This window comes from Leptonychotes weddellii, chromosome 8 (genome assembly GCF_054177405.1).
Source record: "Leptonychotes weddellii isolate Sample4059 chromosome 8, ASM5417740v2, whole genome shotgun sequence".
In the NCBI taxonomy this organism is placed as follows: Eukaryota; Metazoa; Chordata; class Mammalia; order Carnivora; family Phocidae; genus Leptonychotes; species Leptonychotes weddellii.
This window is the reverse complement of record NC_138376.1, coordinates 46,603,486-46,627,033: the sequence shown is the minus strand read 5'-3', so window position 1 is coordinate 46,627,033 and position 23,548 is coordinate 46,603,486. Positions and strand designations below refer to the sequence as shown.

General features: G+C 39.8%; 1 protein-coding gene across 1 annotated transcript in view; it reads left to right on the top strand.

Moving 5' to 3' along the window:
• LOC115942618 (protein eyes shut homolog) overlaps nt 1-23,548 on the top strand; it is a 515,538-nt gene that overhangs the window by 427,610 nt on the left and 64,380 nt on the right. The window contains exon 10 of the mRNA XM_081827581.1: nt 10,731-10,913. Coding sequence (XP_081683707.1) covers nt 10,731-10,913 — 183 coding nt within the window. The remainder of the gene's footprint in view (nt 1-10,730; nt 10,914-23,548) is intronic.

Here is a 23,548-nt window from a genome sequence, read left to right as displayed (position 1 = left end):
AGAGAGGCCTCCTGAAGCCCTAGACAGCAGGCCCACCATGGCTGGGGCTCTCAGGAATGAAGGCTTGCATCACCACACCAGGCATAGAATTTCATCCGTGTCAGGGCCCCTGTAAGAACACAGAGGAAAGAATTTGAATTTGCCTCCCCTACCTGAAAGGAGACAGCACGCAAGGAAGGGAGTTGTAAAGTCAGAGGTGGCCTCCTGACCAATTCTGGAAATAAGACTTGTAGCCTTGGGGTTGCTTTCATTGCAACGTGTGCTGGTCATTTGCCTGTTTTCTCTGAGATCCGTGTCTCACACATGTGCAGACTACATTTTATTTCATTATGTTTCCTGATTGTTGTTAGGATACTCGGTCTCTAATTCTTAATCTTCTAGTCCTTTTTTGTAGTTTTGTTATATACCATTGTAGTTTGAATTAGGCACCTGCTTACTATTAGTACATGAAGTCTTGGGGCTTTTATATATAACAAGATCTTTTCCATTCAAAAACAATATTCCTGCACAAAATTTAAACCTCACAAATTCTGGCTGATGATTTTTCTTTGTTTTATTCATAATATGACTTAGAATAATCTCTCATGCCATATTTATTCATATAAAATCTTCCCTTTATTATATGCATTTGAAACATCATGTGTAGTGGTCCCCAGAAATAAGTTAGTATTTTGCAGTATGCTGCTGCTTTTGTCCAGCACTTCAACAGCTAAACTACAGATGTCTTAAAAATAGTTTCCCGGGTGCCTGGGTGGCTCAGATGGTTGAGCTTCTGCCTTCGGCTCAGGTCATGATCCCAGGGTCCTGGGATCGAGTCCCGCATCGGGCTCTCTGCTCCTTGGGAGCCTGCTTCTCCCTCTGCCTCTCTCTCTCTCTCTCTCTCTGTCTCTCATGAATAAATAAATAAAAATCTTTAAATAAATAAATAAATAAATAAATAAATAAAAATAGTTTCCCACTAGTATCTCTAGTACAAATTTCTTAATTCTCTTTCTCATAGAGTATATCAGCCTTTTTATTTTGATAAATCAGCTTTATTGATAAATCATTCTTATTATTTGGGTCCTTTTCAGATTTTGCTTCTTCTAAACTATTTCTATACAATACAACAAAATGAAAATTATAGTTAATTATCTGGAATATATGTGTGTGTGTCTGTGTGTGTGTGTTTGTGTGTTTGTGTGTGCATTCAAACACTTAGAAAACTTTACAAACATAATCTTTTTTTTTTAAGACTTTATTTATTTGCCAGAGAGAGAGAGAGCACAAGTAGGGGGAGCGGCAGGCAGAGGGAGAAGCAGGCTCCCCACTGAGCAGGGAGCCCGATATGGGACTGGAGCCCGATATGGGACTCGATCCCATGACCTGAGCCGAAGGCAGACATTTAACTGACTGAGCTACCCAGACATCCCAACATACTGATCTTTTTAGCCACTATTTTTCACTTATATTCTTTGCATATTATAAAACAATTAAACTCCTATTCAAACTTATCTATTGATAAATTCACTGGTATATATTGAGTACCAGTTAAACGGCTGGCACTGCAAGGCAATTAAATGTATTTACATTTCTATTAAATATGGAAGAGGGAATATAAGATTACTGCCAATTTTCCATGAGTCCATGGACCAAGACTTGGGCAAGGAAATAAGACAAATTTGTATGAAATCAATTTGGGTACAAACTTTGATAATATAAATATCTACCAATAGCTTTTAATCAGCCAATGTCATGAATATCCCAGCCACCATCAGAAAGAACACAGAAAGGCTTTGGAGTCAGATGAATTGGAGTTCAAATCCTGACTCTGCCATTTTTTAGCTGTGTGACCTCACCTCTCTGAGCCTCATCTATATAACAGAAATACAAGAGTAGGGCGCCTGGGTGGCTCAGTCAGTTAAGCATCTGCCTTTGGCTCAGGTCATGATCCCAGGGTCCTGGGATTGAGTCCCACATGGGGCTCCCTGCCCAGCAAGGAGCCTGCTTCTCCCTCTCCCTCTGCTGCTCCCCCTACTAGTGCTCTCTCTCTCTCTCAAATAAATAAATAAAATCTTAAAAAAAGAAATATGAGTAAGAACATCTCATGGAGGCACTATGAGAACTAAAATAATTCTGAGAGGGCACCTAGCAACTAGAATATAGGAGCTCATATCATTGCTATTGTTTTTATTACTTTGGAGTATATAAAAATACATTTATATATCCATAGCTTAAAAAATAATAGATTAAAAAGTTTTTTTAAAATTTCCCCTGAACTTGAATGATGACCCACTCCAATCTTGATGTTTCCTAATTTCTTAACTAAGAATCCATTAACATGAAGAAACTCACGACTTAGGAATGAGAAAAGTGTTCCAAACACATCAGTTCTCAAATATTCCATGTGAGATATCTGGGAATTTTACTTTATCACAAAAAACTACAAAGCATATTTAATCCAGGATAAATCTGCATTGTTTATGTAATGTGAATGATAGATACAGGATACATGAGACCCTTCTCAAAGTTTATGCCATAAACTGTAACACAGATCTACAATGTGACCCATATCTTTTGGAGACTTTTTTTCTTCTTTGACATTTCGTGGTACTGTGAAACTCTACCATTATCTGGTTTAGATTGAAAGCAGTACTTTGAGAAGCCAGAAGATGGCACTAATTTCTAAAAATTACACATCTAAAAAGAATGTGCTGCTTTGGATTCTGATCATTTACCATTTCTTTTGCTGGTGGAAATAATGATGCTCCATATTTTCATCAGTTTTCTTATCTTAATGTAAAATTCTGTTTGTTCTTAGCTTTTCGCTGACAATTAGAGAAGTGAGAATGGTGGAATTCTGTATCTACACAGAATGTTTGAATGATTTAGTATGAACAGGAATTGGCAACCAATGATACTTATTTCATGTTTATACCTGAGGGTGAATTGAATATTATATATCCATTTGAATAGAGAGCTTGATTTTATTCATGTATTGAGTATTATCTTGAGTTCAGAAAGAATAGTAAGTATATGTTTTCTGTACAAGTCACCATCACCTATTACCGTTAATAACATCTTAGAAGAGACTTATTTTTCGCTTCCCTTTAAATGTAAATCGCATTTGTAGGTTACCATTTTTTTTATTTCTGAATGTTAATGCTGAACAGTGTGGAAGCGTGTTTGACAAGGAGCTTATTCAACAACAGAAACAGAAACAACAGTGATCGTGTATATGGTTTTATACCTGAATTGCACTTATGCAGGATATTGAGCTAAACCTATTGCTATTTTACTAAGAAGAAGTTAAGAACAAAGAGAGAAGAAAGATGTTTACATTCAAATCTACAAAAGAAAGCTGGAGAGGTGAGCAGTGGTTTTGTACTCTTGCAAATTTACCCATCTGCCTAAGGGTATATGAATTTTTTCCTGGCAGAGTTAAATGTATATTTCGAGGTAGTCTATGCTGCTAAACACCATGCTTGCAAAACTGGCATACCAAAGTCTTTCAAAATCAGCAGTTTCCAGGGGAAAATCCATCTACCATCTGCTTGCTTCATTAAAATACATAATAGAGGAGGGAAGAACTGAACTGCATTTTTACTAGCTCAGCGCTCCCTGGTGTCCAGTCAGCTAAGGTTATATACAGCAGCCTATATAGAAAACAGAATCCAAGTAAAAACAACAGTTTTGTTTTGTTTCCTTCTTGTCTTTTGTATTGAGCAATGAGCTTTATTTCAGAAAAATAGATTTAGACAAGACCATCTATCCTGAAAACATTGTACATTTTCAAAAATTCTTTAATGAACTTAAGGAACTTTTCTCAAGTCCATATTGTAAAATTTTAAACAAGATTGTAAGGGAATCGTACAGATATTTTGTCATGTAAAAGCCAAAAATTTCTGTCAAAAACTATCAATTGCCCCAATGGTATTTTTATCTTACGAGTTCAAAAGACATTATTATCAAATATTAAACATAAAATAATTTTAAAAGAAATAACTTATGAAATTATAGTTATATTTATTCAACTTAGTTATGAAAAACAATTTCCTTGATTTTCAGTATCAATATAGATTATATTATTTGAATTTTTGCCCACACTTGAAAAATTAAGATTCTAATATCTTTGCAAAAATCCAGAGATGTTCTTATTCTTTAGAAGCAAATGACTAGAAAAATGAAAGAAAAAAAAATCAAACAAGCAATCGTTAGCATTGGTGATGGTATAGAAATTCTTTTTCCCAACTTCATCTAACAGATCCAATTCTTTCTTTAGTGACATAAGAACAGAACAATTAAGATATTAAATAAACAATAACAGCAGAAAAATAACATATCAGTGTCACTATTTTTTCAACACTATGGTAAGCCCCTTATATGTATCCACTCAACCATTTGATAAAGATGTATCCCATACCCACGTGAGTCCAGGCACTGTTGTACACCCTGGAGTTGATAATGGACAGGTAAGCTCTGTGCCCTGATGAGCCCTACAATCTAGGGGATTGAGACAGTAAAAAAAATTTAAAATAACTGAGGAGAGAGACAGTAAAAAATAGACAAATAGCACATTATGTAGCTAAGCTGTAGTAAGCAGAGCAGGTTAAAGAACTAGAGAGTGATGGGGGTAGGAGGAATTAATAATTTCGTAGGGTAGTCAGGGAAGACCCCTGTGAAGAGGGGACACTTGTGCAGAGTCTTGAAAAAAGTGAGGGAGAATATGTTTCAGGCATTGGAACTAGAGAAGCAGAAGCCCTGACCTGGGAGCATGTTTGGTTTAAGAAACACAAAGAAGTTAGCAAGGTTGGAGCAGAATGAGCAAGAAGAAATGCATATAAAATAAATTCAGAGAGTAGGGATTTGAGGCTGTGCTAAAGAGTTGGGGTTTTTTTAATTTCAAAATTCAAGGGAAAACACTAGAGGACTCTGAAGTATGCAATTAATGTTTAAAGGCCATACTGGCTACAATATGAAAAAGAGACTGCAGGGAGACAAAGGTGGCAAAGGAGACCAGTTAAGAAACCCGTAGTAGTCCAGGCTAGAGAGAATAGCACAGTAGACTTTGGTGGCATTGATGGAGGTGATGAGAAGTAGTGAGATTCAGGAGATATTTTGAAAATGAACAGGATTTTCCAGTCAACTGGTTGATGTGGCAGAAAAAGAAACAATTTAGGTTATGATTAGTTTTTGTTCTGAACAAAGACAGAGAAGACTGGGGAAGAGATTTGGTTGGAAGGAGAGGTTATAAGGATATGAGAATAAAGAGTTCTGTCTTGTGTATGTTTAGTTTGAGATTCCCATTGGTCATACAAATGTATGTCAAATATCTAGTAGGTAGTTGGATATATGAGTGTGGAGCTCTGAAATAAATAGAAAAAAAGAAAGAAGTCAAGGATAAAGATTTTTATTTAGGACTCATCCTCCTGTAGGTGGTACATAGGAGGAGATAGAGAGTGATGGCAGATGGAGACAACTGAAAGAAAAGGAGAATGGGGAGCAGTTAAAGGCAGGAAGAATGCTAGCGGAGAATGATACCATGACGATCAAGTGAGGGAAGCATTTCAAGAGAAAGAAAGAATGAACTGTCAACTGCTCCTGAGATAACTGAATAAGAAAACAGAGAATTGGCATTGAATTTAAAAAGATGGTGGTCACTGGTGACCTTCACATCAGAAGTTTCAAAGGAAAGAGAGAAGATAAGCTGACTAGAATGAAATCAAGAGTGAATAGGTGGTAAAAAAAAAAAAAAAAAGAAAAAGAAAAAGTCAACACGGATACTCTTTAGAACACTCTTACTAGACTGATAGGTAGAAGAACAAGGAGCAGCTAGAGAGGAATGTAGAGCTGAGGAAAACAGTTTTTTCAGATGGAGATATCTTAGCATATTTGATGTTGAAGGGAATGATTCAGCAGAGAAGAAGAATTTGGTGTCTCCCCTGGGGAAATGGGAAAGAATTGCTGAAACAATGCCCTTAAGTAAATGAGGGGTGGATCCGATACCCAGGCAGAGTCAGCCTTGTAACCCGAGGGAAGGCAGAACATCTCAATCAAAATGAAAGATTTGAGGCAGGGAGGATCTGATGGCAGAGGGATGGGGTAGTTCTCTGTTCTTAGTTTATTTTCCTCCGTGAAATAAGAAGCAAGATCATTAATTGAGAAATGATGAATGTTAGATGTTGGAGGGGGTAAGAAGAGGTATAAATTAGTTGCCTTAGTGACTTGACTGGGAAAATGTAGTAGGATTACACAATTTGTGCAAGAGGCTTGCCCACTTGAGATCTGTGATTAGCTCAGATGTGTTTCCTTCAGCCACATACTTTTCTCATTCTTCACACAAAGTTGGATATTCTTACCATCCTCATTTTACACATGAAGAAACTAAAACAGAGAAGCTAACTTGCCCAAATTTACATAGAAAGTGAGGCAATCCAAAATGGAGTCCGAGCTGACTGCGTCCAGTGGCCTCTTCTCAATCACCGTGACGTTTAATGCCTCATACGTCACAGCCAGTGGGCTTCAGGAGGCATCACTGATCGCAGAGTTGAAAGGAAGGTATTCTGCAGTCTGAACTCTTATATATGTCTTCTTCCCACATCCTGATAGCTCATCTTGGTCACTTCTATGCATAAAATGTCAATAATTCAGGTAAGAGGACTAACCACAGAGTATTTTTAAAAGAAAAAAGTACAGTTACATTTAAAACATTCAAGTGCTAATATCTCTGCCCCGATGGGGAATGAGAAAATTTTGCCATAGTAAATTTTCTAGAAGACAGAAGTTTATACCCTTTTTGCAGTAATTTTTGCTAAGATGTACTCTGTGAGCATAATGTGATATGTTGTGCAGAGATTCCACATGGAGCCTGCAACCGAGCACTATATTATAGAAAAGGTAATGACATTTTCCCATCATTGAAGGTTTGTAGAATTTTTAATGACCCTAGATGATGTTGAGATACATAAGGCTTTTTGACTGCCTGAAATGTTCCCAGACTGCTGTTAGTGATTTTGATTTTACTCCCTTCTTCCACACACTAAATAATTAATATTTAGTTCAAATCCCGACATCCCCCTTTCTTCCTCATGGTCCCAATCTATTGCTGTAACTTTAAAAGAACTGAAGAAAAAAATACAAAATTTCACATATGGAAACCATGAGGCAACTAGGGATTACAAAAGGAAAAAAAAATTCACATATTAGCCCTAAAATATTCCCATTACAATCTGTTCAATCTACTAATTTGATGACGACTGACACTTCTAGAAGTCTGATCTGGGAATTTGTATAATAGAGTAATCAAATTAACCAAATGTTGCCTGGTTGAAGATCATAAAGGGCTTACTTTCAAGAACTGAAAAGAATCATTTGTAAGGTTGAAAGTCTTCTTTCTCTAATCTGGGTCCCTCCACATTCTCCTGCCTGATCCAGCAGGATGAGGATGAGGGTGAGGACACGGGAGGGTGTGAGGGTGAGGACACAGGAGCCTCTTCACAGTGGGATGGACATTCTTTGACCCCTTCTCCTGATTCCTCTTCTTCCCCTTAGAAACCCTATCTTCTCACGGCTCCTAGAGTTACCAAAAGACAAAGCCCCTTGAAGTAAATCACAACTGAGGGTTTAGAGAAATCACTTACCTGCTCAGAGACAGGTGGTTCTCTCTGCAGTGCTCTTCAGTAGAATGTGAGCTGCCTATGTAATTATGTTTTTTAGTAGCCACGTTTTTAAAAATAAAAAGAGACAGGTGAAATTTATTTTAATAATATATTGTATTTAACCCAATATTTAATGCATATAAAATATTATTAGTAAGATATTTTACATTCTTGGGGCACCTAGGTGGTGCAGTCAGTTAAGTGTCGAACTGTTGGTTTTGATTCAGGTCATGATCTCAGGGTCAGCACAGAGTCTGCTTGAGACTCTCTCTCCCTCACCTTCTGCCCCTCCCCACTTCAAGCGCATGCTCGCTCTCTCTCTCTAATAAATCTTTTTTTAAAAAAAGATATTTTAAATTCTTTTCTCCATACTAAGCCCTCTCAGTCAGCCTAGCCACAAGTCAAGTACTGACAGCCACGTGTGGTGAGTGTCTACATTATTCGACAGTGTAGCTTTAGGCTCAGAAATGCAGAGTGTGACCAGCCCTTTCCTGTGTGCATGGTTATCCTCAGTCTTCAGTATACATTGTACTTCTTTCCAATAGTATGAAATTGTGTCATAAACTTATTCTGATTGGATACTAGCACTGATAACACATTTCTCTTCACTGTTTAAATAAATATCACACCATTATCTTTTTCCATGACTGACCCATAAATTTCCTCACATTTACCATTCAGTGTAAGCTTAGCTCACTATTGGATTTCTTGGTATCATCAAAATCCTCATTTTTGTTCTTAACCAAAGTTTGGTCCTCCAGCTCTCCCCATCTAAGCCAGCCTTCACATTTCATCCCTGGAGTGGTATTTCTAAAAGGCAACTCTGACTTTGCCCAACCACTCAAAGATTATGGAGAAAGTATCAAGCCCTTCATACCTGGATCCCTGTCTGACTATCTCATTACATTTGCTTGTACTTTTCTTTTTTATACTTCATTCTAAAATTGACATACTCCATGAGTTCCTTGAGTATGACACGCTGTTTGGGCCTCCCTACCTGAAAACATGCTCTTCTTTCAACCTGAAATTATCTTTCCTTTTTATCTGCCAGGTGAATTGCTGCTCATCAGCTTTCATTTCAACTTTCCATCCAGCTCATTTGGATAAGTTAATTGACCACACACTAGTTCCTTGAAGGTTGGGATGGTGCTTTATTATCTTTGTGTCACAGTGTCTAGCACTGTCTGATAGTGAAATACATACAAGGTGTGTATCTCTTGATTTAACCTGAATGTACTACCAAACTTTTAAGTATACCCAGTCGTAAACTATTAACAGGAAGAAATATTGTTTAAAAAGTCATTCCTAAAAAAAACCCAAATTCCTCTATTTTAGTATTAAATTTAGTTGAATTCTATTGTTTTTAATGGCAGCATCAAACACTGTCAGTTTTTTATTTTGTTTCAATTCCACTACATTTCATTTCCTTCAACTATCCTATCTATGGGGCTACTGCAAGTGAAATCCCTGCTAGGAAGGGCCCAGCTTTATTGTCTCTGGAGCACATTACTTCATTAGATAAAAAAATAAATGTAAGAGGTTGGAATGTGTCAAAATCATGCTTCAGATTTTGATGAGTTTTGAGAAAAAGAACACTTATCCTAGGCCATACATCCCAAGGAATAAACTGGTCAGATTTTAACAAAATCTTATTCTGCTGATTCCACACAGTTACCCTACTTCAATAGTATACGAAACAAACAGAAATAAAAGCCTCTGATAAGTAGAATCACTTTTCCCAGGATAGTACAATTATTTGCTGTATAAACAATTATAACCAGACATAACAAGCTCTTTTGTTTTAAGCATTAGGAACCAGAGTGAAGATATTTCTTAAGGCTTATAAAAATTCTAGTTTTACAACTTCCTAGGAGAGGCAACATATCTAGAGAATAGGAGAGCAATATAAGGTAATCAAAACAAGCTCTTCTTCCCTCTGTCAAGCTGTCTCAAACTAATAAAAATAGATCCTAGGAACATCTTTTAATCTGGGAACACCATCCCTAACAGACCGGGATAGGGATCAACAGCCCCCTTCCTGTTTCCTGTGATCCTCTCAGAGTGGGGGAAACAGAAGCCAGTTGGGACTATTTACAAACAAAACAGAGCAATCCAAGAGAAAAGTTGGAAGCAAGATTAGAGGCGGGATGAAAAGAGCCTAGCTGGCTAACAGTACCCCTCAATTAAATTCTGTTTTGTCCACACTGGCTCTTCAACTTCGTTTTTGTTTTTTGTTTTTTGTTTTTTTTTAAGATTTTATTTTTGACAGAGAGGGAACATAAGCAGGGAGAGCTGAAGGCAGAGGGAGAGGGAGGAAGCAGGCTCCCCGCGAGCAGGGAGCCCGACGGGGCTCGATCCCAGGACCCTGGGATCATGACCCGAGCCGAAGGCAGACGCTTAACGACTGAGCCACCCAGGCACCCCTTGAACTTCATTTTTAACCATTTCCTGTTTCTACTAAATCTCCCTACAGTTTCAGTCCTATCGAAACCTATGCTTTCATTTTTTTTAACAAGCATCTTAACAGAGCAAGAATAAACGTATTTTTTTTAAACAAAGATTTCTACTAAAAGAAAAGTTCTAGTCATTAACAACATGGTGTTGGAAACTGACCTGTTGCCTGCCCATGTCTTGGCCTTCCCACCCCGACCTATGGCTTTGGCTTTTCCAGAAAGGCAGGATTCAAAAAGCCCAGTTTCAAAGCTGCAAGTTCCTCTCTAAATCATGGCCAGTGTTCAGATGCCAAATCACGTTTACAAAGCGCCTGGGCAAACACTTTGACCACCAGTGATCTTTTTTATTTCAAAAATTACTCTTCAAATATAGGGTTTTGCTTTTTAAGTCAATTCTTCATTATGTAAAAAGGGTATGCGAAAGCTTTATATACAAGATCTCAAAACACTGCACTTCCTTTGTTCTGGTTTTGAAACTCCCCATTGAGTCACTTAGTTGCTCAATGCTGAAGGACACTTAAGTCTAATTAACGTGATAGTAAACAGACTCTCTGGCCAGATGCATCAGCAAAACATAACCCTCCTTTTACAAGTACATGCACAGGTTTATTCTAACTATTTGGTTTGGGTTTTTCCACAGCTATTGATATTTCTCAGCCCAGTCTCAGTGGCACAGATGCATTTGGATACACTTCATTCCTGGCTTATTCACAGATCCCAGACATCGGCTTCGGTTATGAATTCCACTTGAAGTTTCAGCTGGCAAATAATCACTCGGCACTGCAAAATAACTTAATATTTTTCACTGGACAGAAGGGCCATGGTAAGATTAATTGAACCCTCTAGGACTTGCTTAGCTTCTTTAAGAATACTTTAGAAATTCTTCAGGGATTCTCTAATTAGCTCCAGATAAAGGACACATTTGCCTAAATGCAGCCTCCTCCTGTTTGCTGCCTCGAGCATGTTCCCTGTAGTCCAAAGTGTTCAGACGTTCCCTGACCCTTTCCAAAGCCCCGTTCACACCAGGGCTACTTCTTCTCTTCAAGGGCAAGAATTCCGGCAGGCAAACGTGAGGGCAGAGAAGGTGAATATGTCACGTGAGAGGTGAGCTTATTGACTTGTCCTTTCCTCTATTTCTTTCTGTTTCCATATATAAGGAGAGAAGGGAAGTTCTCAGAAGGGACATCATTTCACCATGTGTTGTGAAATGGGAATGGTTGCCCTGAAAGGAAACCATTCCAAATTAAAGAAGTAAGTAATTAAGAAAGTGCCCGGCCTGTAATAAAGTCCTCCAATGCCCTAGAATTGGTGGGAAATCAACCTATAAGTTAAATTTGTCTGTCTTCAGTAGAAACCAGTTATGCTTGTGTGGAATCAAGGAAAAGCACCTACCTACCTACTTTCTCTGAGTTCAGTATTCTCATCTGTGAAATCAACATATTACACCAGAAAAGAACCTTTCTCGCAACCATCAAGGGTTCTCTTTATGCTAGGGTAAGTAACATATTCTCTTCTTTTCGACTCATTCAGTGCCTGCCTCTAATTCTGAACATCGGTTTCGGTATTAACAAGTGTCTGAAAGGAGCGCACATCCCAAGTGAAGGGTGGTGTGTCAGCCTCCGACCATTTCTGGGGGGTGGGGGGAAAGCACTTCATCATGTGAACTGCTGTTCATTCCACCGCCAAAGTCCGTTCGAATCTCTGCCCCATCTCTTCTGCCAAACTGCATGACCTCCTTCAAACTGATCTCCCTCTCGCCTTTGCTGCCTGCAGATCATTCTCCAAGTTACGGCAAGAGTTACTTTTTTAAAAAACTTTGCTTAAAACCCACCTGTGACTTTCCACTGTACTTAGAATGCAATCCAGACCTCCCTGCAGTGTCCTCAGGCGGCCTTCAGGATCAGGTCCCTGCTTCCATCTCCAACCTCAAGCGCTCTTGGTCTCTATGCTCCTCTCGCACACATCTTCTTCAGTGCCTTAACTGTCCAGCCCTCGCTGGTCACAGAGGCTTTGTGCGGGCTCTTTCCTCTGCCTTGACAAGAGATGGCTGTCAGAGGGGTCAAGAGAGCAGGCTGTGGGGCCCGGGCATGTAGACTTGGATCCAGTCTCCACCACCTACAGATTATGTGTCAAGTTATTTAAGGTCTCTGTGCCTCAGTTTCCTCACTGGCAAATGGTTTAATAATGGGACATTCTCTAATGGAGTTGTGAGGATTAACATAGCTGATACAAGAAAAGCACTTAAAACAGAGTAGGCCTCGGTAACACGGCAGCTTAGATTTTCTCAGGGAGGCCTTCCCTTTCACAAAAGTAGATGCTATCACACTGCACCCATTCTCTACCCCAGCTTCTTATTTATTTTCTTCAAAGCCTATACCTCAATTTATCATTTTTAATCTATTTTTTAGATAATTTATTTTTGTCTGTCTCCACTACAAGAATGGGAGCTCTATGTGGACAGAGGCCAAGCCAGTCGTCTTCAGCTTTATACACCTACACAGAGCACACTGCCTGACACGTAATCAGTACTGAATGAATGAATACGAGAACCACCCTAAAAACAGATAATTGTATGATGTGTAAGACAACAACACAGTTGCACAAGGTTTTAAAAAGTAGCCATTCTTAGAGGTTTCCAGTCCAGATGGCATCTTCTCCATTAGGATCTCCCCGTTGGCCACCCTCCTCCCTCCCGGGCGGGCAATCTCCCTGCCTCTAAGCCTTGATAGCCTGCCCTGCACGTAGAGCACAGCCCCTCGATTACAAACTTTGGTTTGCTAAATTTCTCTCTTCCTTCATAAAAACGGTGTCCCCGGTATCACTACTTTGCCCACGAAGCCTCTCAGGTGGTTTTAACAAATATCTATTGAGTGACTGCCAGAAGTCAGGGAGGAAGAAGGGGAAAGAAGAAGGAATTTTTACCCCTGATTCTTTACTCCACACATCCTTCGTCGTATGTTTATCAATTATATCCTTTTAATTAGCATCTCCTCCCACACACACAAGAAACCGGCTAATGAAAAATTGAAATGAGCATTGAAGACCCTGGGTCTGTCTTGTTTTAAAACAAATCTTCTAAATTCTGAAAGATTGAAAAGGAGAACCCAAGTAAAGGATAAACACTTGGCCCATGAAAATGCTGCCACTCTTCTATGAAGAGTCCTTCAAAATTCTCAAAAACAAACAAGCAAAAAGCAATGTTTTAGCCACAGCATTTGTAAATTATGGAATCTTTCTTGTGACATTTTTTGGTCTTCTCTAGTCATCTGCTTTATAAGTAAGGAGATGAATGTTCATGCTGCACTGCATTTTCAGGTTTATAGAATGGTTAAATAAAGGCTAGATAACAGGTAGATAAATTGTGGAGCTCTGTTGTCCAAAGAGTGAAAATAGGAAATCTGAAGTATGCAATTCCACATTCGACCACCTGAGGGAACAAGAACACCAGCTTAAAAATGCAAGTAGCACCGAAGGCCGTGTTTTCTCTAAGTAGGACCTCTTCACACCTGTCTCAGAAGCACAGGAGGGTGCTTGTTAAGATACTAATTCCCAAACACTCTTGAATCAAAAAATAGAATTTTATCCAGCACATTAGGTGCTTTTTAGGTAACTAATATTTGAGAGTAACCACTCAAAACCTCCAGGGACTTGCTAAATTAGACCATATCTGGAGATGATCTAAGATATGTAATATTGCCCATAATGTCATATGTTGGGATGATTCATCAATTTATGTCACATAAAGTTACTAATTAAAGAAATACCCATTCCTTTAAAACATAATGATTCTGATTAATATCAACCATACAATTTGCAGTTGTCCGTTCTATATAAGAAACTATGATCTAAGTCAGTGTTATCTCCACGCTTAGGTGTTTTTCTTAATCATTTGGTCATATCCATCTCTGATCTGCTTATTGGTTGTTACCATTAAAATCACCATTTCCTATGCTGCCTTTATCTTTCTCAGGTTAAAAGATGCACAGAGTTTGTATACATGAAATGTAAGCCAACCTCTAATTTCTGACACGTCCACATAAAAAGGCAAGGGACCTTTAATGCCCATCACTGATGACATTTCTCCCTGCATTCCCCAAAGCTGAGCACTGGTTTTGCCAGATTTCATTCTCATTGAACGCTCTGGACAAATCACCCGGTCAAACATTTCAGCTTGAAAATGTCTCACTTGACTTACGATGGTAACCTAACCTAATCCTATTCCTGTGTTTCTGCAGTCATATTTGGCATTTCCTTTATTAGCTCTTCTTCCTTTCAGACCCCCCACTTCCTTATAGTGTATGTCTTATAGTTTGGCTCTTCTAGAAACCACCACTATGTCTCACAGTGATCCACAGGTGATTACATTATCTTCCCTTCCTGTCTCCCTTCTGTGGGCAACTGCCATTAATAAACATCTGCTTCAGCTAGAAGCCCAGGAGTCATCTAGATGTCTCACTTTTATTCATTTTGACAAATAATTTGCTGGGGCCCTAGATGAGGCATTCTTCTAGGTACTGGAGATACACTTGTGAATAAGACAGACAGGGTCCTTGCCTTCTCTTCATTTTGTCACCCACATCCTACCCAACACCAAAGTCTGTCCACTTTACCTCCCAATTGCTTTTTGTATTTTCTCCTTCTTTATTCTTTCTTCTCCTCACCGTGCCCAGTCGGTCACAGACTGTTGCGGTGGTAGCAGCCTTCCTCCGGTCTCCCTGCTGGTCGTGCCCCTCCTCCCCTCTCTACCCCACTTTGCTGCAGGGGATCATTCTAAACATCCAGATTCAAACTTATCTTACCTAATCAGCACGCTTCATCACAACGTACCACCTAGTAAGATCCTTGGCATGCTATGTGCAGACGTTTACCCAGCCCCTGCCTCTCGCACAACCTCATTTTCCCTCACTCCACCCTACAGCCGGCTGCACTGCACACGGGGACCTTCTGCGACGTATCACCACGTCCTCCACTTCGGTGCTTGTGCTGGGCTCTTGCACCTTCCTGAGCCACCCACACTTCGCTTTCCTGCCTCCAAAACACTTCTATCCTTTAAGCCTCAGCTCAAAAGATCTTTTTCTTTGAAGCCTTTAACCCTTCCAGGAAAATTTAAGAATTAATCTCGCTGCCGTTTGCTGGAAACCGATATCCTATCTTCTTTAACTGTCTGGATCTCTTTGGGAACCAGAACAATGGCTTTCCTTTTTTATAACAAGAGTGGCTGTCACATATAGACACTCATTACATGTTTTTGAAAGAATAAATGCAAAATCCCTGGTCCCTGTTACACTAAAACTTGCCATCGATTCAGGGAGTCACAACATACGGACTTAATCGGAGCTACGAAGCCACGTCCGGTGCACACAGCGTCCGTCACGGTGTCTAATGCGTCCCGGGAACATAGACATCGCTGCGTGAAAAGAGGCACGTAACTGATACAGAAGATGGAATTCAGAAAGTAGAGCGCTTGTCCGAGGAGAACGGTCAGGGAATTTCTTTCCGTTGGCGTGTTTCTCATTCTGTGCCTCCCATTTCGACCAGTCCTGTACAGAGAGTGCGCCCCGCTGGCATACCCGTCCCCATCCTCTCCCAGCCCGCGCCCAGCGAGTCCCCAGCCCGCCGCCGGCCGTGTCAGCAGCCAGCTTACTCGCCCGCGTTCACTCGCCCTTCCCGGCTTCCTCTCGCCTGGAATGCCTGACCCAGTTCTCTTTCCCTTTTCCGGGACTGCCCAAGGGCCTCTGATGAATTTGGGGCTCCTTACAGCTATCGACACAAAGCCTATATACAACTTGCTGTTTATGTCCCGTAATTTGCAGTTTATATCCCACAATAATTATATACTGCTTTGTCATTCACAGTCACGACTTCGAATCATAAGAAGCTACCATATTCATAAATCAAAAACACTAGAATAGTGGCAATTTCATAATCTTAATCTTGCCCCTTGGCAGAATTCATCTTAAATTCCTTTTAGACAATCCACGCCTTCAATATCTTTTGTATCCCCAGCTGCATCATTCACAGGATTGGTACTGTGTGAGAAATCAGTAATTACATACTTATTGATTCTTTCACTAACTGAAAAACTCTCTGAAGACAGAGACTATCCCGGTTAGCTTGTAATACTGTATCTTGAGATCGATGTGGATGGCAGTGTAGAAGGTAGGACCTAAATAAAGGATAGAGGGGGCACATGTGTCTCTCTGTTCACATCATTGAAATATAAGTTAAAATCTCATCATTAACCTATATTATAAAGGTATAATACAGTAATAGAATTTTTCAGAAAAAAATATATAACTTCCTGCTTATTTGATCTATGTACAAGTGCTCTGTGCACATAGCTTTCTGTCAGTTCCTAGCATGTAGGTCTTCTGTGCTGTGGTAATTAACTATGAAAGGTTACCTCATATTTCATGCCAAATAATTCCTTATTTACTTCAAGCCCTTGGTTATTAACTGTAACAGAAATAAGAACACATAAATATAGCTTGATGTTTTTCTGGGGGAAAAAATGAATGAATGTCATCTACAGTACAGAAAAAGAAAAATGAAGGGGGGCGTATCACAAAATCCAATCAGCTCAGCCTGTTCTTTATAGAGCCTTGATTCAGATGGGGCAGAAGGAAGATGCCTGATGAATGAGAGAGCAGGTTGTAGCCAATTCCTTAATATAACACATCTCCCAATTTCACAGTACTGAGGCATTTTGTAACATAACTGACAGTGTATGCTCGTACCCAATATTTTCTCCTATAGAAGAATGTTCATTATTTTCTTCAGTGATCACGTCAGAGTGATTAGAAATTGTGAGAATTTCTTCCTGACAATCTAAAACCAGCAAATCTTAGCTTTTGTGAAATTAAATATCCTGGACTGTAGTGTCAAAGTTGTCTAAGTTATTAATAATTTGAATTCTTAAGACTGTCCAAAAAAAGTTAAACTAATTCACTTTACTGACTTGAGAAATACATGAAAATTGCCACATTTGACCAGTGCTTTGAAACAGAGTTGAAATGACAAAAATATATAGATCCTTGCAAATCCTCCTTTCTTTTTATTTATTTTTTTATTTTTTAAGATTTTATTTATTTATTTAGAAAAGAGAATGCACGTGCCTACAGGAGGAGGAGCAGAGGGAGAGAATCCTCAAGCCAACTCTGCACTGAGCACAGAGCGCAACACAGGGCTTGATCCCACCAACCCGAGATCATGACCTGAGCCGAAATCGAGAGTCTGATGCTTAAGCGACTGAACCATCCAGGCGCCCTCCTTTTTTTTATTTATTTATATGGAAGGGAATATCCATCTATGCATAGTTCAATGGGCATAACCTTGATCTCATAGAAGAACATCCAGAGGACAAAAAAAAAAGAGGAAGGGCCAAGTGCAAATCTGTCACCTACAAGCCCACATTCTTACTCTTTGTTCTACACTTCCAATGAGCACTTTATGGAAATTCAGGTGTACCCACAAACTGGTGCTTACATCCCTTATTTTCATGATCTCATCTCTGACAGCAAACAGCAAGAGAGATCCAGACCTCCCACTTTTTCTAGTCTTAACTTTTTCTGTTCAAAACATAGAAAAATATGTGCTATATGTTGCCTCGGGAAATGTGGTTTATCAAATTCTCACGTGCTCTGAGCACAGCATTGCATTTGTTGTTGCTGTCACCTTTCCTTCACTGTCTGTCACCCTTCCCTCGCTGCCTCTTCACCAGCACAACTGGAAGTCAGGACATCATCTTGACTTGTCCACAAACAGTAGTCGGTTTACATTGCCCACATTTTAATCATTTAATCTCCTGAAGTGGAAACCACATGGTCTCCATTGTACAGAATGGCTACCAAAGAAACATCGTGGAGATGGCTGTGTATGGTTCTGATGCTTTCAAAGCTCTAGAATATCCTTAGTTTAACGGTCATATCTACAGAACGGGAAGTTGAAAGTTTGCACCATGATTAAAAACTGCACAGTACAGGGCCTGGGTGCTGCAGTTGGTTAAGCGTCCGTCTGATTCTTGTTTCCACGCAGGTCATGATCTCAGGGTCCTGAGATCGAACCCTGTGTGGGGCTCCACGCTCAGCGGAAGAGTCTGCTTCTCTCCTTCTCTCTCTCCATCTGCCCCTCCCCCCACTCACTCTCTCTCTCTAAAATAAATAAATAAATCTTTAAAGAAAAAAAAGAGAGAGACGCTGTACAGTACAGATCTTAAGATAAACCAAGAGTGTATGCTCCTTAAGAGTTCATTCAAAAGCCTCCAATCAGGGCACCTGGGTGGCTCAGTCATTAAGCGTCTGCCTTCGGCTCGGGTCATGATCCCAGGGTCCTGGGATCGAGCCCCACATCAGGCTCCCGGCTCTGCGGGAAGCCTGCTTCTCCCTCTCCCACTCCCCCTGCTTGTGTTCCCTCTCTCGCTGTATCTCTCTCTGTCAAATAAATAAAATCTTTAAAAAAAAAAAAAAGCCTCCAATCATCTTTTTTTTTTTTAAGTAGCAATGAGGGGTGTGAACTCACAACTCTGAGATCAAGACCTGAGCTGAGGTCAAGAGTCAGATGCTTAACCAACTGAGCCATCCAGGTGCCCCAAAACCTCCAGTCATCTTAATTTTAGTTTAGCACCCACTAAAGTACATACCATCATTGAATATGGAGTAAAAATGGCTTGAGTGTCTAGAATCCTGTACCACTTAATACGTATTGTTCCAGTAGGTGAGACTTTCATTCTTTTTTTTTTATTCTTATGTTAATCCCCATACATTACATCATTAATTTTAGATGAAGTGTTCCATGATTCATTGTTTGTGCATAACACCCATACCACCCTGAACGCACCCGATCTCGTCTGATCTCGGAAGCTAAGCAGGCTCGGGCCTGGTTAGTACTTGGATGGGAGACTTTCATTCTTTTTTAAATTTTTTTTTTTTTAAGATTTTATTTATTTGCGAGACAGAGAATGAGAGACAGAGAGCATGAGAGGGAGGAGGATCAGAGGAAGAAGCAGACTCCCTGCTGAGCAGGGAGCCTGATGCGGGACTCGATCCCGGGACTCGATCCCGGGACTCCGGGATCATGACCTGAGCTGAAGGCAGTTGCTTAACCAACTGAGCCACCCAGGCGCCCCGAGACTTTCATTGTTTTGGGTCTTATTTCTCACACATCAAGCTAGACATATTTTTGCTTTGCATCACGTTAGCTTTGATTTTAATTTCATAAGCTTCTTCCATTATTTTCCTGAAATCACTCACACCTGTCTAACTCTTTACTGATGTCTAATTGAGCTTCCTCTCTAAAAACTGCCTATACCCTCTCATGACCATTTGAACAGTCAGCTAAAGCTTAGTTATGTTTATCTTGGTGTCTCTGTGTCAGCATCAGTGTATTCCAATGTCAAGAATATTTGATTGAAAGGCAGTTTCCTTCTTTCAGAAATCTAAAAGTTTTATAGGCCCTGGAGTAATAGTCAAATAGTCACATAGTCAAAAAATACAAAGTGTCTGTACACAAGGACGGGCTTTTCAGAAGGGAACTCCCACCAGTAATCAGGAGCCATTCACCACGCAGGGTTCAGTGGACCAGAAAGTCACAGCATCATGCTGGTGGCTCCTCTCCCATCTTTTCTTTCACTCAGGACAGGAAAGGAGGAAGGAAGAGGAAAAATCCACTTGTCACTTAGAATTTCTGAATCCATTTGCAAAGATCTTATAAAACACTTTAAGTTATTGCTAGAGACGACCCTATGTTAATATTATCATCACCATTTTTTCAAAAGATAGAGAGAAGAGGAAATGAGCAGCCAGAAGTTCAATGAGCAAAGAGCGCAAGATTAAACTCTCGTGCCTTTGGGATACCTGGGGCGCTGCTTACCTCTGTGGGTTCCAAGTGCATTATCATTTTTAGAGAGGTAAATTAGATTTAATACATGGTAATACTTCACCATATTGGAAGAACAGTTTGAAGAAATAATAACGAATCGCATTCACTCTTTCTGTAGTTATAAATCAAAATTTCATACTTCAGGAAGTTTTTCTTTCTATTGGAATTAAAAGATTGTTGGACAGCAGAACAAGAATTATCATGCTTCTGTGACATTATAAATCTCAGTAATAAACTTTAGGCCTGGTGAGTGCTGTAAGACACAGGGATTTTAGGGCACTGTCTCTATACACATTTTAGATTCCCAATGTGCGCCCTCAGAAACAACCAAGGAACAGCCAAAATCCAAGAAACAGCCTTCCGACAGTTCGGAATCCTCACCAGGGCACCTGAGAATGAGCTTCTGCCTCTTCCCAGGCCCGTGGTTCTGATTTCTGGGTCTCCTTCTAAGCAGACCAAGTGAGAGCACGTGCACGTGCAGCTTTATGATTTATGACAGACAGTGATTGACGAGGATCAGTGAGACAAACAGAACAGGTTCTCCCAGAAATTCTCTCCAGTGCATAGGCCTGGATTAGTTCTTTTATACACGAGTCTTATTCTTCCTTTTAAGGACTTCGTTGATGAATCAATGGTTCCAACCACTAGCTACTCTTCTCCAGGCATCCCTTCAAGGTGAAGCTAATGAGACCAACTCTAATTACTGTTACTGAATTTGCATGGTTTTCTCCTCATAAAAATTCCATTACAGTCACCATGTGGTGTGCTGGGATGCTGCCAAGGTCTACCTATTTTCTCTCTTTGTTTTTGTCTCTCTCTTTTTCCTTCAGGTCAAAGTAACCTGTATGATTTCTCCTGAGCTGACTGTCTGAAACCTCTGGTACCCTTCCTCCCTCCTTTATAACGGATTTCCCCTTCCTGTCCATACTTGCCAGTTAATCAGAGGCTGTACTGATTCCGTCCCGCCAGGTTGGAGAACTGCTGGTATAAATACTAAAACCCTTAGGCTTAAAAGCAAACTACAAACAAACAAATCCAGTAAAGCTCAACCTCTTTGATCTTTCCTTCCAGAATATCCATGGCAGCATGCTTCACCTTGTTTCCATTTTTTAAAAAAATACCATGCTACATTAGTTTCAGGTGTGCAACATTGTGATTCATACGATTCGTAGCTTATGCTGTGCCCACAAGCGTAGATGCCGTTGGTCACCATACAACGCTAATACAAAACCATTGACTATATTCCCTCTGCTGGACCTTTCATCCTGGTGACTTATTCATTCCATAACTGCAAGCTTGTACCTCCCACTCCCCTTGACCCATCTTGCCCATCTCCCCATGTACTCCCCTCCAGTAACCACCAGTTTGTTCTCTATATTTAAGGGTCTGTTTTTGCTTCTTTTGTTTGTTTGTCTATTTTGTTTTCTAGATTCCACATACAACTGAAATCATGTAGCATTTGTCTTTCTCTGCCTGACTTTATTCACTGAGCATAATACCATCTAGGTCCATCCATGTTGTTGAAAAATGGCAAGATCTCATTCTTTTTTATGGCTGAGTAGTATTCCATTGTGAATATGTGTATGTGTGTGTGTGTGTGTGTGTGTGTATATATATCACATAATCTGTATCCATTCTTCCATCAATGGATGCTTCCATATCTCAGCTATTGTAAATAGTGCTGCAATAAACATGGGGGTACATGTATCTTTTCAAAGTAGTGTTTTCATTTTCTTTGGATAAATACCCACTAGTGGAATTACTGGATCATGTGGTAATTCTATTTTTAATTTTTTAAGGAACCCCCATACTGATTTTCACAGTGGCTGCATCAGTTTGCATTCCCACCCACGGTGCACAAGGGTTCCTTTGTTTGCATTATTTATCATTGTTACCCCAGCCAGCCACCATCTCTCCCTTCACTTAGACTGAGTCCTTGCTTCTGTTGCTAAGTCACTGTTCTCTGTCCATTATGAGGCCAGATGCTTTTCTGACCACAGCATCTCATCTTCTTCCCCCATGAGATCTCCTGTAAGCAACATTATGAATTATTATAATCCTAAATACAGTTCACCACCCCATACCCACTTCAAAGCTCTCTGCATAACAATATTTGTGGAACTGAGTTATGACTCTTCTTTCTAGCCAGTGAGAGACCAAGTTTATTTTGTTTTGTTTTGTTTTTTTCTGTACATTCTAAGAGGATTTTTATTCACTTCCTAGATCTTGTTATTCTTAACTATTGTTCATCCAAAGTCATCACCTACTGTTTCCTTCCTCCTCCTTTACCACTCACACAACATAATCTTGCTAAATCCATCCTTCTTAGGACCAGGTCCTAAGTAATATCCAACAAATATCCCTTGCTTTGTCTGAAAATCTTCTTCCTAAGCCTGGTTTCATTAAGATTCACTGTGGCCTTGTCTTCTGCGTGCCAAGTGAGCTTAGTTCCAGTTCTTTTCATGGAAAAACTCACTATGTCAATCACTAAAAATCTCTATCTTATAGTATAAATGTCAAATATCATCTGTAACTTTGTGAATTGACAAATGTAAAAATAGAAATTGCCCATATAGTTCTCAAAGCTACTCACAGAACAATGTTATAAAGGAACACTTAAATTTGAGGATGCAATTAGTGGTGGTTGTTTGAAATACATCATTGTTTATATTATTACGTGCTTTAAGGAAAGAAATTTTCACTTCAATAAATTATGGGAAAGTGACATAAGACATATAAATGGTCGCTAACAAACCATACCTTCAAGTCACTTCACTTCACCTCCATGGTTGGCCCTCCAAAAAATTTTAGTTAGATCAGAGTAATGCACTGAAGCAATCAGGGCTACAGCTTTAAGAAGAAGAAAAAAGAAAAAAAATTCCACAGTTGTCCCTGACCCCAAAGGTTAACTGGGAGCAGATGCGTGCTCCAGCATGTGGGCCAGGAATACCTGCTTCCCGGGCTTTGTATTAATGAAGCAGGAGAAGAAAACGAGATACTCAAAGCTAAGGTGAGGCCACAGTCAAGGGGAAAAGAAAAAATTAAACATGCATCTCTTGGAAACCTACCATGCGCTGGGTTGGCACTGTGCTGATACCTAGACATTAAATATCACTTAATCCTTAGAAAACTCCTAAGAGATCTTATTGTTCCCCTTATTCCTCAGAGAGGAAGCTTCAGGAAGGGTTGGTGGTGGTGGGAGGTGGCACAGCTCCACCAGCCACAAGCTTTTCTCTCTCTGCTACAGGGACCGCGCTTATGAGCCCAGGCTGCGGCATCAGGCCGGCTTCAGATGCAGGCTCTGCCACCAGCACTTCTTTTCTGCCGTGGTCTCTCAACCCTTTATGGTGTCTTTAGTTGCTATTGATGTCAATTTAAGTTAAGAAAAATTAAAATATTAAATTATTAACACGACTTTTATCATTCATTTTTGTATCATGAAATGCCCGTTTAAAATGCAAATATCAGAGCATTTAACACATATGCAGAGTCACCAAAACTATGCAATTGGTATTTTATAGCTTGTCCCTGCGTGCGTACTTCTTTCTTACCAGAACACTAGAGCTGCTGCACAAAATCAAG